General features: G+C 40.3%; 2 protein-coding genes across 8 annotated transcripts in view; both read left to right on the forward strand.

Annotated features, from left to right (window-relative positions):
• Positions 1 to 739: 739 nt before the first annotated feature.
• Positions 740 to 6,587, forward strand: LOC144061878 (uncharacterized). 7 transcript variants are annotated; one of them, XR_013296309.1, is made up of 8 exons: positions 740 to 868; positions 1,908 to 2,646; positions 3,218 to 3,332; positions 3,585 to 3,711; positions 3,781 to 3,866; positions 3,942 to 4,023; positions 4,102 to 4,206; positions 5,121 to 5,266. XR_013296309.1 is itself a non-coding variant. In XM_077582772.1 (6 exons), exons 2-6 carry the CDS (start codon positions 2,260 to 2,262, stop codon positions 3,959 to 3,961), a joined length of 735 nt encoding a protein of 244 aa, XP_077438898.1. In that variant the 5' UTR covers positions 740 to 868; positions 1,908 to 2,259; the 3' UTR covers positions 3,962 to 6,587. The 7 variants fall into 7 exon arrangements, 2 of the variants coding, with proteins under 2 accessions (XP_077438898.1, XP_077438897.1); XR_013296308.1 differs by having other exon boundaries at positions 4,102 to 6,587; XR_013296307.1 differs by having other exon boundaries at positions 3,942 to 4,206.
• A 3,978-nt stretch (positions 6,588 to 10,565) lies between these two features.
• LOC144061079 (actin-related protein 2-A) overlaps positions 10,566 to 16,119 on the forward strand; it is a 20,701-nt gene continuing 15,147 nt past the window's right edge. Inside the window, exons 1-3 of the mRNA XM_077581144.1 lie at positions 10,566 to 10,733; positions 12,435 to 12,545; positions 15,695 to 15,910. Coding sequence (XP_077437270.1) covers positions 10,575 to 10,733; positions 12,435 to 12,545; positions 15,695 to 15,910 — 486 coding nt within the window. The 5' untranslated portion in view covers positions 10,566 to 10,574. The remainder of the gene's footprint in view (positions 10,734 to 12,434; positions 12,546 to 15,694; positions 15,911 to 16,119) is intronic.

A 16,119-nucleotide genomic window follows, 5' to 3' on the forward strand; every position in this document is an offset into this window, starting at 1 on the left:
GATCCTGAATTGTGAGGAATAACGATACAACACACATGATTATTGATATAATATGTCACATAAAACGAATATTCAATACCTGCTATGACTACTGCAGGTTTTATTGTTACATGAAATATACAATACTTGATACTGGTGCATTGATACTAGACTGTGTGCCATTATTATACAACTCATCAAAGTAACAATATTTGTTACCAGTTTGTTGATACTGTGAGTGATGACAATACAAGACGACAAGAGTATTGATATTTTTATACTGGTGTATCAATGCTATACTATGAGTGATAAAGATTAAACACATCAAATTTGTGTATTGATACTAAGAAATAACAATACATAACATCACAGAATCAGAATTTGGTATCAGCGTATTGATACTGTACTGTATTTGTTTTGTCAATGGATTCATGTAACTGCATAAAAAATAAATTCACAGGACCAAAATACTGTAAATCAATCAACACTGTCAATATGTTGTGTTTTTTGTGTAATTTAAAAATTATAAATGTTTTCTACACTGTTTAAAGTGTTTGCTGACCAAATACAGTGAAAATGGTAGATTTTTTATTTGTTTCTCATAGCATTTATCAATTATGAAAAATACGAAATATTTGTTATCAATGTAATTTATTTTTATATTGAGAAAATAAAAATGTAAAAACAACTAAAAAAAACCGTTCCTGTAGTTAGTCCAGCAGGTGGTAGTGTGTACAAGCACTGTAGCTTGATAGCCAAACTGAGTCACACATAATCGACCAACTGGGTTGGTGTTTACGTATGACGACGATGACGTCAGGACTCGGAGATGACGGCTAAATTTCTAATCGGCCACAACACGCTGAGGAACAACGTGAATAAACTGCAGGTATATGTTTTAAAATGTCGCTTTGGTGTTTTTAGGTAGTCGTTAGTTAGTGATGTGTTTATTGTTTGGACGACAGGCCGAACGGGCTAGCTGGCTACCTACTCAGTAGCTAATCATCAACCTTTTGACAAAATGGCAGAATGTAAAATATGTGTGATTAAACGTTAGTTTCATCACTTTTCTGGTTGTTCTTATTCGTCAAAGGTCGAAACTTTTGAGGTAATGGGTGGTGGTCCTTTTAGTGTGTTGTGATGATTGTGGGTTTTATATACAGGCACCCTGCAAGGTAAACCTGTCAATCAACCGATCGATTAGCGACCACACGCTAAGCTTCTCACAGTTGGTGTGTGCGGAAAATTTCAAAGATGAATTGATTTAAATGAAACCAGCATAATTAGAAAGATCTAAGAATGATATTAAGAATGTTATGACTCTAATAAAAGCAGTAAAAAGGTAGAAATTTTGGGCCAAGTCAAAGGAGTCGAGATTTGAGTTGCAATTGATGTTGTAAAATCCAAGTTTGTCTCGTGTTAATTAAACAGCTCTGATGCGGCCATTTTGCAGGAATCACTGGATTATAAACCTGGCGGGCCATTTTGCAGGAATCATTGGACTGTACAAGCTGTCATATTTCTGCAGTCACTAAAAGTATCTCCAGCCTTCGCTGGCTTGTGTATAAAAGGGAAATACTGTATGTTAACTTTGGCTCAGCTATTGAGGCTGTTTTGCAGGATGGCTGTGTGAAAGGGAGTGGATTTTGGCTGTAAAAAGTGAAAATTTTTGACACGATGGCTGTGTGAAAGTGAACAGTTGCCTTCACAGGGTTTTGTGCCAATGCCAATTGACAGGCCTTCCCTTACAACAATTTTGCACGAGCTCAGTGCTAAAGAGTTGTTGGGTTTTAAAAGTCTGCATTTTCCCTTTTGTGTAAAATTGTAATAAAAGACAATAGCAAAATTGGAACTAACTTGTGGGTGTTTTGTTGAACTGCTGTCTGAAATTACATAACTAATCTTTGATGTCTTCTTCATCCTTCAAGTGAATGAATGGAGCCAGATATTCTGACCTCTCAGCACCCATCAGCTCGCCCTTCATTGGACGATGACAACAAAGAGGCGGGATCAGACGAAGAAGAGTTCCGGGAATATTCTCGTGGCCTCACAGCTTCCACTGATCCAACATTCCACCTGAAGTGCAACTTTCTTCACCAAGCGAAACTGTCCGGCAGGCTGCCGTTGCCCCTTACAAACAGGTTCTGCCACACCCCCGAGGAGGAGGCGGGATTCTCCGATTTCGCCATGTTTGCGGAGCAGGCGGCACACCCGTAGTGTTGTGGCTTCACTGGCGCGACGAGACCCGCAAACGGTCCGAGGGAAGCACGAGACGTCATCATGGACTCCGAACCCAGGTCATTTCACCACCGCCTTGATCGCAGTACTCAGGATGCTCCCCAAATGTCCCCTGCCTCTGAGGATCAGGACTCCCTTTCGTTCAAGGGGCCATCCGAGGATTCGGAACCCAACGTGTCCTCACTCGCCTCCCATGAGGATCATATAGATGATGACAATGATGATCTAATGGTAGAGGACGGGTGTTACGCATCTCAGGGGACTTGTCCTACCTCTAAGCAGTCCTCACAATTCCTTGCCGACAACACCAAGGGTCGGTCCGGTCTCCCCTCGAGTGAAAGCTTTGCGGACTTCTGCTCGGCCTCTACACAGCAAGATGGTGGTGAAAAGTGGGGCGATTTTAAAGACCAGAACAACCGTATGCAACAAGTAGGCAGACTTTAGGTGGTTCTCAAAATGGGTTCCGCGAGCTGTAGCTTGCGGGTCCAGTTTTTGTCATATCACAGTTCTCGAACATTTTTTGCCAAGTACCACCTAAAAAAAATGCTGAGTACTGCCATCATAATCAACATTTAACTTCAGTATCAGTGTAGGTGTAAATGTTCATGAAAATAATATTGCAAGTCACTGTAAGGATAAATATAGGAAAGTTGTACTAATCTTCTTTTGTGTACCACTAGTTATACCCGTAACACACTTTAAGAATCAATGATATACTAATTATTGAAGTTTAGGTGGGGGGCCTAATTATTTAAAAAAATGACCACAAAAAAAAACACCCACTTTTTCTTAATACGTATTTGTTGTTGAGTTTTTAGTTCCTATGGCATTTATGGGTACACATGAGAGTTACATTTTAGGGGTTCTAGGATTATAAGGGGATCATTGGAAAAATATCTTCCCTGTAAGGGCTCCCTGGACCCAAAAAGTTTGCAAACCCTTTCTCTACAACAACTGAGCAGTGACACCATTTTGCAAATTTTTCTTCCCTGTCCACCAGCTCCTCCGGGCGTCTTTTCCTGAGACGGAGGTCCCAGCTGTGAGCAAGAAACAAGATGAGGAGGAGGAAGTGCCAAACTTAGAGACACTGCTTCATCCTCAACAACTTCCTGATTGTGAGGAAAACATAGTTGAGCGGTATGATAAAAATCAAACCTTGAGGAAAACATTTGGAATTGAAGTTTGTCTTGGAAGACCGTTTATACTAGTTATATACTAGTCGCTCTAAAAGTTTAAATATGTATTCCGTTGTATAGGTTAAAGGTCACATATTTGCTGGGAAATAAAGTTTTTAAATGATTTATGTTGGTGTCATTTCTTCATATCACAAATGATGTTTTTTACCGTCTTCACTCTTTTTTTGCCAGGGTCCGGTCAGGCTTCTGGCTCCCCCACCAGGACGCGCACTGGCTTGCAGGCCTCAATTTCCGGTGGGGGACTTCCCACGCCAACAGGACTCTGCTTAGGTGTCTCGGCGTGGTCTCTGGGAACATGGTAAATCCCAGACCACTTTTACCATCCATGTCAAAATGTTACTTTATTTTATTATTATTTTTATACCAGGAGCCCAACAAGACTGTTATCTAGGATACACAGGAACCACCTCCAGGGCCGCAACACACACAGGCCTCTCAGAGAACTCAATGCAAGTATGTAGAAGTATTGATTCTTTATTTTTTTTATTGGAGGCCATGTCATCTTAATTGTATTTTTTTCCGTTCTAGCTGAGCAGCCCAGGTCTTAGCAGTTCTCAGGTGGTCCTCCTCTTGTCAGTATTCACACTGTGGTCTTTCCCCTCAAGCAGAGGTTGGGAAAGTTATCATGGAAACACTGTGCACAATGGAAAATGACAAGTTTTTGCACTTTTTTTCCCCTCTTATACAGCGTACAATCTTTTCAGGGGACCTGTGAATGATCCCATAAATTAATTTGATTATCAAAAGAAACCACCTGGCTGTGACAGGACTTGACAATGCCGACAAAAAAATGGTGCGTTCCAGCAATCTCAATGTTCGTTGTTGAAAACTTTAAACAGGTTCACGCTGTCTGTATTATGTTTTTTATGTCCTATTCACTTACCATTTTTTGTTCACTGAAGCAATCATTGCACAAGCTTCTTAGTGTTCTGTCATCAAAATATTCTTGTCTGTAAATATTTTTTACCATCCATCCAATCCCCCATGATAATTTGTGCCTTACCCCCCCCCCCCAACAAAAAAGAAATTATTTAGTACTTTTTTTGACCTGTTGTCCCCTGACAAATGATTTTTTAAGTATTCAGATTTACTGCTTCAATCCAAATGACATGCACTGCAATAAAAGGTGTGCAATGCAAAAATGTAAATACTGAAATAATTCAGATGAAACTTATGAAATGTTTTACACATATCTACAACAGTTCCACAACTCCATGTACAGTATGGATAGCACATTTTTGAATGATGGCATTTTGAAAGATTCTTTTACAGTTTTTCTCCATAGATTTGGCACATTTCTTGAAACTGAGATGACATTTTCAAAATACTATAGACAAATCCCTAAACTAACTTACAATTGGTCTAGTGGATCTGTGGTAATGGTTATGTACATTAGCCTACAGTTAGCACAATCTGCCCATATTTAGCACATTTTCCAAATGAATAGATCTAGTTTAGTTGTTTTTCAGTCTAATGGATCTCCTCTCCAAAACATGTCAGCAGGATTTCAGTGTGTAAGTCATAATATGCAAAACCATCCGTTCAATTGTCAAAATTAATCAAGCATATAATATACAAATCTCACATATGAATTTTATTAAATATTTGATAAATTCATGACAGTAATTGATCGTCATTAACTAACAAATGAGGAGTTTCCTACATCTCGGTAGAGCAATCAAACAGTTATGTTGAATTATCTGACAGGTGCTGTCCATGATTGTGAAGACTGCAGTCAAGCATATATAGATCTTGAACAATACCAGTGCCATTTGCAATGTGAACATGGAGGCACTTGGCCAAGTAAATCCACAAGGGCAACTTCGAGTTAAAGGAAGTGGAGGTGGACGAGGAGTGAGACTGCATGGTGGTGGAATAGGAGGAAGAGGCCGAGGAGCACGAAGGCACCATGCTGTCCCTGATGAAATCCGTCATCAACCATCATTGCACAATGGCTGAGGCAGGCCGCCGAGTTCAGCCTAATGTGCCTTGCTCTACAGTGTCCTCCATTCAAATATTTCGCAGGGAAAACCGGTAGGTACTCGGTCAGTGATGGAATTACAGAAGTGTATAAGTACCGTATATATACATGACAGTACACAGTACTATGCATGTAAAGCAAGAAATGTATAAAATATTCATTCTGTTTGTGTGTAGGCCTAAAGTGCTCTAGTATTTTACCTCAATCTGATACAATAAGATACTATAAATATGACAACGAAAATAATGTTGAGAAAATAAATGGGCAGAATTAATCCACTTTACTGTATAGCAATTACATTTACGTTCTGTAACAAATACATAAGGCAAACATTTCAAATTGTTCTCTCACTTCGATGTCTAGAATTTGTCGACAACCTCCAATAGATGGCAGGGGATGCCTTCTCAATCCCCATTAAGAACAAGAAATCTGCAACATTGTGATTGCAAATAATGCTATCACTCTGACAGATCCGTAATGCAATCATTCAGGCAGGGCCGTCACAGGGCACAGGCAAATTAGACGGTCGCCTAGGGCACTATCTAGTGGAGGGGGCGCCAAATTGCAGGGCAAAAAAAAAAAGGTACAAAATATTTCTCCTCGTCAGGTTTTCTAAAATAAAATATGCAAATGACCTACTAATATTTTGGTTTTTGTATTGCAGAATTGCGTTGTTTTAATGTGCTATTATAATATAGTTGATACTTTTATTTCGAAGGATACAGGAAAAGGTATTTGTAAAGGCAACGGGCAATGTTAAATGGTTTATTTACAATACAAATTGTACTCAAGAGATTGTCAAGGCTGTAAAAAGTAATAATTTAAGGCAATTCATTTATAGTACAGTATATGGTAGGGTGACCAAATGTATCCTCTTTTGGTAGGGCTGACCATTTTCTTGTTGGGGTTTCCGGGGATTTTATAAATTCATGAAAATGTCTGGTTGGATTGCGTGACTAATAGGAGGTGAAGTGTAAATGCGACTGGTACCACAATTTCATGGCCGGGGCAAGTGTCCTCCTTTTTTGGAAATGGCAAAATGTATGTATATATATATATATATATATATATAGGGTAAAAGGATACACAAAACATACTATTTGAGTTATTAATGGCAATTTTTGTTTATTTGTATTGTAGCTCTTACAGTATGTTCACACAAATGAAGGTTTAATAAAAGTTGTGAACCATCAGTTGGAGAGACCACTTTTCTTTTAACCGAGGATGCTACAAAATGTTATAGAGCATATACATTTTATTTATTTTACATTATTACATTACATTATTTTTATGTTATATAATACTGCATTTATATTTGATATAATAATTATTTTTTTATGACTTCTAGTCCAAATAATACGAGATCATGACCTGGCACCCTGAATCTGACCTGCTACTGCTGTTTACAGTGAAAGGTAGGGGGAGGGGTCGCGCATCATCTGAGAATGTTGGCGCTATTGATAGATGGTTGGCTCGCTTATGTTGTTGTCTATACATCAAAAACCTTTACAATGAAAAGGTCCAAGCCCATTAAGAAAGCGGCGAAAGGAGGAGGAGGAAAAACGGGCACAAGGTAGAGGCATGTATGTCAGTCAATCAGAATTGTCTATAAAAAATAACCATCAAAATAGCGTTAATGTTTGTCAATTTTTCTAAGTTTCCTGTCAATTGTTAGCAAAATGGGCGTGCGTCAAATTTTTATTACTTTTTATATGTATCTTATACAAATATATTGTACATAGTTTGAAAACATTTTGTAGTTAATAATGTCAGCACAAATTGCACTAAACAGTTGTATTGCACTGTACTCATGCTATTTACTTGTATTACTAAAATCTACACTTTCACCTAGGAAACCAAATCACGGTTTAGGTCCATGCCACACTCAGAAACTCCTGATTTTCTTGGATCATCTGTACACTAATCTGGTCACAGAAAATGAGAGAGGTCTGAAAGGCCCTCACCTACCAAACTATATGATTGTGTGGGACAATGTGAATTTCAATCATGGACATCTCATCAGGGCCTGGTTTACAACCCATCCAAGGATGCTCATAGAGCTACTACCACCGTACTCTCCTTTCCTCAATCCAATTGAGGAGTTTTTTTCTGCTTGGAGGTGGAGCGTGTATGAACATCGGGCACAAGACCAGTTGACCCTATTTCAAGCAATGGATGCTGCATGCGAAGACATCACAGGGGACCAGTGTAGAGGATGGTTGAGACATTCGCGCCGTTTTTTTCCTCGCTGCATTATAAAAGGAAAATATCCGCTGCAATGTAAATGAAAACCTTTGGCTAAACAGAGAGCAGCGTATGATGCCCAAGAGAATGAGGATGATGGCCAAGAGGGGAAAGGCTAGTGAAAGTGTTACAGTAGTTGGTTCTTGATTAACGCTGTGTGCGAGATATGTTGAGTTTGAGTATGAGTTTTATATATATTCATATATATACTGTATATATATATACTGTATATAGCACTTGTGGTGCTCACAGAATGCCAAAGGGATGATGCATTTTGGGGGCACTGACTACTTGTATGACATAGAAATTTGATTGCGAAACACAGGTTGTGACTGTACCGACTCTTACGATACGATACGATACGATACGATACGATACGATATACTTTTATTTTCCACGTGGGGAACTTTTTCCTGGACTCCGTCCAGCTGCAGTTTACAGTAAAGAGAAAACAACAGAATAGAAAGAGATCAAATTAAAATTAAATAAGAAGTGCAGCAATAAATAGAAGAATACATGTGTAGAGAAGTACATACATGAGGACTGCACACACCCATATACACACACACACTCCTATATATTTATATATATATATATATATATATATATATATATAGATATATATATATATATATATATATATATATATATATATATATATATATATACACATGAGTATGTACAGCACGGCTGCATATATTCCACACACACAACATTGCACCATATACAGTATCTTATTGTACTGAGTTAATGTTGGTTGTTAAGCAGTTTGATGGATGTCGGCAGGAATGAGTTCTTGTAGCGGTTCAGCCTGGTTATGGGGGCCCTGAATCTCCTGCCGGAAGGCAGTAGCTTGAACTCATGATGCAGAATGTGAGTCGGGTCAGTAACAATTTTCTGTGCCAGTCCGGTGACGGACCGCTCATAAAGCATCTGTAGGGAAGGATGATTCCTGACCCCCATGATCTTCATGGGGGTCAGGAATCAGGAATTTCCGCACCAGACCGGCAATCTGTGACCTTGACTGCACAGTCAGGTTGCCGTACCAGGCCGCAATGCCGTATCTGATGATACTTTCCAATGCAGCCCGGTAGAACAACAGCATGATCCTCTGCTCCACATAGACCCTAAGTCTGCGTAGGAAATAGTGACACTGTTGGAGTTTGGAGCAGAGACTTCCAACATGTACCCTCCAGCTGGGTGTGTTGCCAATGTGGACCCCCAGATACCTGTATGAACCCACCTGGCTGATGTGATTGCTTTTAATGACGACTGGCCTGTGGTCACCAACAGTTTTTGGATCAAATATCCTCTGTCTTCCCCACATTGAGCACAAGATGATTCTGGTCACACCACTGGACAAATTTCTCTATTTCTGAGAAATAGTCCAGTGGGCTACCGCCGGCCTGCAGCAAGCTGACGATAGATGTGTCATCAGAGAACTTAATGATAAAGTTCTCTGGGTGTGATGTCACACAATCATTTGTGTACAACGTGAAGAGGACCGGGGAGCTGACGCAGCCCTGTGGGGCGCCTGTGCTTATCAATCTGGGTTCCGAGGGAGCTGTTGACCCTGACTATCTGTGTACGCTGTATCAGGAAGGAGTGATACCACCTCGAGATGTACGGGTTCACAATCATCTCCTTCAGTTTACCCAAAAGCAGGTGCGGCTGCATTGTGTTGAACGCTGAGCTAAAATCAACGAACAACACACGTGCATAAGCTTTAGGGCCTAGGTGTTTGCTGACCAGATGTGTGATGCTGTTGATAGCATCGTCAGTGCCGCGACCCTGATTGTAGGCAAACTGAAGGGAGTCTAAGTGTGCATCCACCTCCCCGTTGAGCAGGGTCACCATCAGCCTCTCGAAACACTTCATGACAATGGAAGTTAGAGCCACAGGCCTGAAGTCATTATTGACCACAGGACATTGTTTTTTAGGAACCGGGTGACTGGGAATGGAGTGTGAGTCCACAGATCTCTGGAAGATGGGCTGCCATGCCGCTGTGAGCTCCTCTGCACAGGATTTTAGCAGAAAGGCAGATATCCCATCCGGTCCTGAGGCCTTTTTTGTGCAGACAGACCTAAAAGCAGATTGGACATCATGGGGATGAATCACCAGCCTTGAATCCTGCTCATTCACTGAAATGGACCTCAGAACCTCCCCACATTCAGAGGAGAAGTCCTGGGTTTCAAATCTTAAATAAAAGTCATTCAGCTCCCTTGCCTTCTGGAGGTCATTTAGGGTGCTGAGACCTTTTTGAGCAGGAGTCAAGTTGGTGATCCTCCTCATGGTGTCCCACGTTTCCTTGGAGTTGTTAGCAGCAAAGTAATGTTCTATAGTCTCTTTGTGCTTCCTTTTTGCTGCTTTAAGCATGTGGTTGAGATTTTTTTGAACCAGTTTGAGCTGGGCTCTGTCCTGGTTCTTAAATGCCCTTTTTTTGCGGTTAATACAGTCTTTAACCTCCTTAGTAATGTAAGTTGTTTGGGAAAGGAACTTGGAGTGAAGCATATGTGAGCAGTTTTGGGAAAGATATGTGCTTTTGCTAATGAACTGATAGGTTGTGCACAAATGTAAGTCTGAGGCCAAATGAGCTTGCAGTTTTAAAAATGTCATCTCAGTTTCAAGGAATGTGCCAAACCTAGGGAGAAAAAACTTTAAGCCAACCTTCAATCTTATGGAGAGGTCCTCCACCCTTTCATCTGAATTTTTTTTTTTAGTCCTTTCATCTTCAAAGACACCACAGACACTAATTCATGCAATTTGCATAAAGTATGCCATTTTTTTATTTTCCTTTTATTTTGTCTCCCCACCCCCTTGCGCACACGCACACGCGCACGCGCACGCGCACGCACACACACACACACACACACACACACACACACACACACACACACACACACACACACACACACACACACACACGCACACACCGGATGAGCCCCCGTCCTTTCCGCCTCCTTTCGTCCGGGCTGGCGTGGCTTCCTTCCGGGTTTGCTGAAGAAAAGTTGCGTGGAGGTTCAGTGGCAACCGGGGCTTTAGACAGAATGGACAGCCAGGGACGGAAAGTGGTGGTGTGTGACAACGGCACCGGGGTGAGTTTCGAACCTTGCCCCCTCGTTTCGTTAAACCATCGCCATTTTAACCGCTTTGAAAGAATCAGGAAGTGGAATCGCAGTGCTAACTGGGCGTGTGGCTAACTAGCTGAGGCTAATTTTCATTCATCCGGACGTGACATGGAAAATACATTTAGAGACGCCGCTGTTATTTCCCCCTTTACTGAATACACTACTGCGATCCTACTAACATATTTTCGACCGTCAAAAACAAAAGCATACCAAGCGGGAGCGTGTAGTTTTATAATCACTTATACGTCTGCAGCTGAGGTAGCCTGCTAGCTTTCCAGCTGGCTGCTGTTTTCCGACGGGCAATGGAACCCTTTGATGTGGTTTAACGTCACGATACCGTCCACACGAACTTCATACCGCTGGTGAATATTATAAATATTTAGAACATTTGAATACAATTTGGTTCGAATATTATTATTATTATTATTTTTTTTTTAGCAAGCTGTAAGCGTAGTTGGCTAGGCCGTGTCAGGTCAATTAAGGGTTAATCGTTTTTCCGTCCGCCAGCTTGTGACTTCCTACTGTTAAAACTGCTGATTTAATATTTTCCCCCTAAGTTTTGTATAATAATACAAATAATATGTACGTGGTAGAGCATTTTTTATGTCGACAGACCCACCCGGAAGTGGTAGACTTACTAAATACTAGTCACATATTCCACACGTACAGCGTTCTTACTTGCGCTTAAACGCAGATTTAAGCGCCATAATTGCATTGATAATTTTGGATATTTGTAGTATAATTAGACCCCAGTCAGTAACTGACCAGTTTGCATGTGTGCAGAAATGTGATATAGTTGACTGTTTTCGCAGAAGAGACTTCCTCTCTTGCTGCTTTTCAGCATTGAAACAGGATGTTGCAGAAAAGAAGCCATAAAAAGACGTTTTTCTGTACACATGTGTCATCTGTACACCTTTTTAACATCTATGGATAAAAAATGTTCTCCTCACTGCTCAGATTTATTTTTTCAGGCGTGGTTGGAATGGATGGAAAAGACAAAAACAAGTCAATTTAAAGTCTACACACACCCCTGCTTAAATGCTATTTTTGTGATATATTTTTAGTCTTGTTTTCTTGGTGCAATATGTAATATATATAATATCTCAGACACCCACCCCACTTACAGACAACACAACACAACACAAAACAATTGTTTTTGTTCCTCCCTTTCTGGGATTTTTAATTCTCCTGACAAGCTGACAAGCTCTAAATCCCCCCCCCCCACCCCACCCTGCATTTAGTTGCATCAACCTCCACAGAAATAATAGAATAAAAAAAAATCTTTACAGAAAATGTACAAGTGCTTTCTCTTGGGAAATTTACCATAAGTGTTGTGTAAACATTCGTAGAAAAAAAACAATTTTAAATATATAACCACCAATTTGACATAAATTGAGTTGCACAGGTGAGGCACGATGACCCCAGCAAAATGAGTGCAGTTTAAAAGCACCTGCATCAAGCCTAAAGTGTCCAATGTGGATATTTGACTGCTTTTGCAACATAAATAGACACCGTGTATTTTGAAATGTTCAGTGTGACTGACTCTGTGATTGCCTTCCACCCGATTCCTTTCTTGTCATACAAAAAAGTAAATATGATTCCAGTAATAAATGTCATATGTGCTTAAATGTCCTCACAACTTCATGTGCCAACTTTTTTGTTTTGTAGTTTGTCAAGTGTGGCTATGCTGGCTCCAACTTCCCAGAGCACATCTTTCCTGCCTTGGTGGGCAGGCCCATTATTCGATCCACGGCCAAAGTGGGAAACATTGAGATCAAGGTACACAACACCTCCTATTTTTTTTAATTCATGCAAATGAAAAACAGCCATTTTGATTCACTAAAGAATATATTTTTTAAACCTTCCACCCTTAAAATCCGCTTCAAAATGATTTTGCCAAATTATGATGTCATAAATAGTGATGCACTGAATATTCAGCCACCGAAAATTTTCGTCCAAAAATGTGCATTTTCGGCATTTGGCCGAAATAAAATTCAAGTCGAAAGAATATGGCCGAAAGAGGATGTTGTGGTGACGTAAGCAAAACAAAAACAAAAAACAGACGCTGCAAGCAAGTGTCTGTATGAATTAAACACCAAACACGGGAGAGAGTGTCCGTCTTGCTGCTTACTGGCATTTGAAAGTACCGGCAGCTTCATTGTGCACACCGGAGAAGGAGAGGGCCGCTTGGTAAACTATGTCAAAAAAGAGCGCTGCCGAGTACTGCACTACAGGTGAGCCACTCTTTCTCCTGCAACGCCTTCCTTTTTTTCTTTGATGAGAGCCCCTCGAACGCGTCCACTTTTTCACTTGTCCCGCTCCAAATACAAATGCGTCATCCGCACAGCACTGCACGCATCCGTGCCCGCCGGTGTAAACTACTGTACATCGACTATAAAGTGCAATTGCATCGCCAGACAATGCTCAGTTGCTCACCCTGCGTTTGGTGTTTAAAGTACCATTCGCCAACATGTCTCTGATGTCTGTGGTGTGGACGCATTTCAATTTATATTGTGCTTTGTTAAAATGCCCGTACTAAATAGGTGTAAATATTTTATAATAATCTTATCATTTTAATTAATTATAATAAATGCAATGATAGTAAAAATTGGCATAATTTTTTTGCGGCGTTTCGGTTTCGGACCAAAAATTTAATTTCGGTGCATCCCTAGTCATAAACTGTATTTGTGTTTGGCAATGTTTCCCGTACAGATCCGCTACACTAATTGAGTGTAATTCCGAGGCTTAATGATGAAGTGCTGCATCCATGAGTGAAAATACAGATGTTGTCTCTATGAGGGCCTGCGCTTCATACTGTTTTTTTACTCTGGGCTGAACAAGTAGGCTGCCCTATCTCAGCATCCTAGTGTGTGTGAGCAAGCCCTTCTACCGTAGTTTGTCATTCCACAAGTAGAAGCTTGCCTTCTCCTAAACCCTAGCTCCAACCTGGTTGTCCTGGTAACATAAGCTGCTGTTTAAGTGGGCGGATGAGCATTGGCTATTTAAAAAACATTTCACAGACATATTTTGACATCTAGAAAGCTTATGTTACACATTGAGGAAAAAAAGAATACTATTTAATTATGTCATTTATGTAGTGAAATTTGTGTTGATCATTTAAATGTGTGGTAGTTTTCAATTAATGTTGACACATTAATTCATTCCTATTTAAATTTGGTTATAACGGCCAGCAGTATGTGGTTTTATCAAACTAAAAAAAAAATATATATATATTGCCAAATATTTTAAAGATATTAAATTTAACATAAAGATATCTGTAAATAATTAAATCGATAAAGCTTTATGATTTTCCTCTTACATCCTCTTGCTGTTTATAAATCTTTGTTTAGTTCCTATTGCGGTTTTATCCACACAACTTCCTCTTCTTCCATGTGTTTCCCCCCCCGTTGAAGTAGAATTCCCACAAGATGGTAAGTGTAGGATGGTGTGTGGTCTTTGAATCATCTTCTTGCCTGCCTGCCATTATATGACCACTTTTGTTACTGTTATTGCTTTCTACTCACACATTGAAGCCATCATTTTGACTTCACCAATGAAGTGCTAAAGGATTGTTTGAATTTGTATTTTGTGTCAATGCCAATTAATTCCCAAAAATTATATCTAATAAACATGCACAGTTTGAACATACTTTTCTTGACACTGTCCTTAAATATAAGGAAAAAAACTGTACGGCACATAAAAGTTAACCTTTTTTTTTTTAACAAACTGTTCCAAACTCACTAAGTAACGCCCCATGGAAAGGTCGGAAAAATTAGTCCCCAGCCCCAGTTTACCGGTGCACATGTCTATAATAATGGGATGGATGAAAAAGTCTGAACACTACCTTGCTGTGAAACAGGATGTTCTCATTGAAGTGGCTACTGAGGTTAGTGTTACAGATTGTCATCAATAAAATGGTAAAATGGACTGCTTTTTTATATAGCGCTTTAACTACACCATCTGGTGCCCAAAACGCTTTACAATTGAAGCCTTACATTCACCATACACACTCATACACCAGTGCTCGGCTGCTGGCATGCAAGGTGCTCCCAGGTCCACTGGGAGCTAATTGGGGTTAAGTGTCTTGCTCAAGGACACGTTGACATTGTCACCAGGGGTGAGGATCGAACCCACAACCTCACGGATGGGGGATGACCACTCAAAACTACTGAGTCATGCCGCCCCTGCACAGAAATACAGAGAAACTGGAAGAGTCATAGAAAGGCATAGAAGGCAATTTTCATGTCTTAAACACCTATTGTGAATTTTGCCTTGCATTCCATAGCTTAGGGAAGATCAGTTTAATTTGAACTTTATAAGGTTAAGTTTAGGATCATCCTAAAATGTCACCCAAATTTTTAAAAAGTATTGTGCTCATTTTAGATGCAGAGGTGGACATGAAAAAAATGTCTACAGCAGGGGTGCTTAAGTTCGGTACTCGAGAGCCCCTATCAAGCCTGTTTTCCATGTTTCCCTCCTGCAGCACAGCTGAGTCTAATGACCAGCTAATTAGCAAGCTTTGCAGAAGCCTGATAACAATCCTGATCATGAATCAGGTGTGCTAGTGGAGAGAAACATGGAAAACAGGCTGGATAAGGCCCCCCCCCCAAACAAACAAACCACACAGCACATGGAAAGAAAGTGAAAATATAAATTGCAAAGGGTAAACTCATAAAATGGCAACCATCGTCATCGGTTCTGAAGTTTCTAGACGCAGTGTTGAGACACTTAGTTGCTGCACAGAGCTGACGAACGTCACTAAAACAAACAAGTGCATGTAGAGTGATGGTGCATGCTGGGTAATATAGTTCAGAATCATCAGCTGTGTGATGGTGAGTTTGACTACATGTTTAACTACTGATCTGATACAAAGATGAATTGGGACTATAAGATGAAATGTAGGTCTACTTCCCATCCTCGTTTTTCAGGATTTGATGGTAGGGGACGAGGCCAGCGAGCTGCGCTCCATGCTGGAGGTCAACTACCCCATGGAGAATGGCATTGTGCGCAACTGGGATGACATGAAGCACCTGTGGGACTACACATTCGGATCCGAGAAGCTCAACATCGACTCACGCAATTGCAAGATCCTGCTCACCGAGCCCCCCATGAATCCCACCAAAAACCGGGAGAAGATCATAGAGGTAGGTAAAAGTCACTTTCAACACAGTGTGGAAGTCCGAATGTTTCTTTCCACTGAATTGTACAGGAGAAATTTGACATTAATTGTAGAAAATGTTTAGAATAGATTTATGTCATTATTTTCTATCACCAGGGGTGTGTAGGCTTATTTATATGTGGTGGATATTTGTGTCAAGAAACTGTTGAAGAGATTCATCTCGATTGAGAGACG

The sequence above is a fragment of the Vanacampus margaritifer genome, chromosome 12 (genome assembly GCF_051991255.1).
Source record: "Vanacampus margaritifer isolate UIUO_Vmar chromosome 12, RoL_Vmar_1.0, whole genome shotgun sequence".
Classification (NCBI taxonomy): Eukaryota; Metazoa; Chordata; class Actinopteri; order Syngnathiformes; family Syngnathidae; genus Vanacampus; species Vanacampus margaritifer.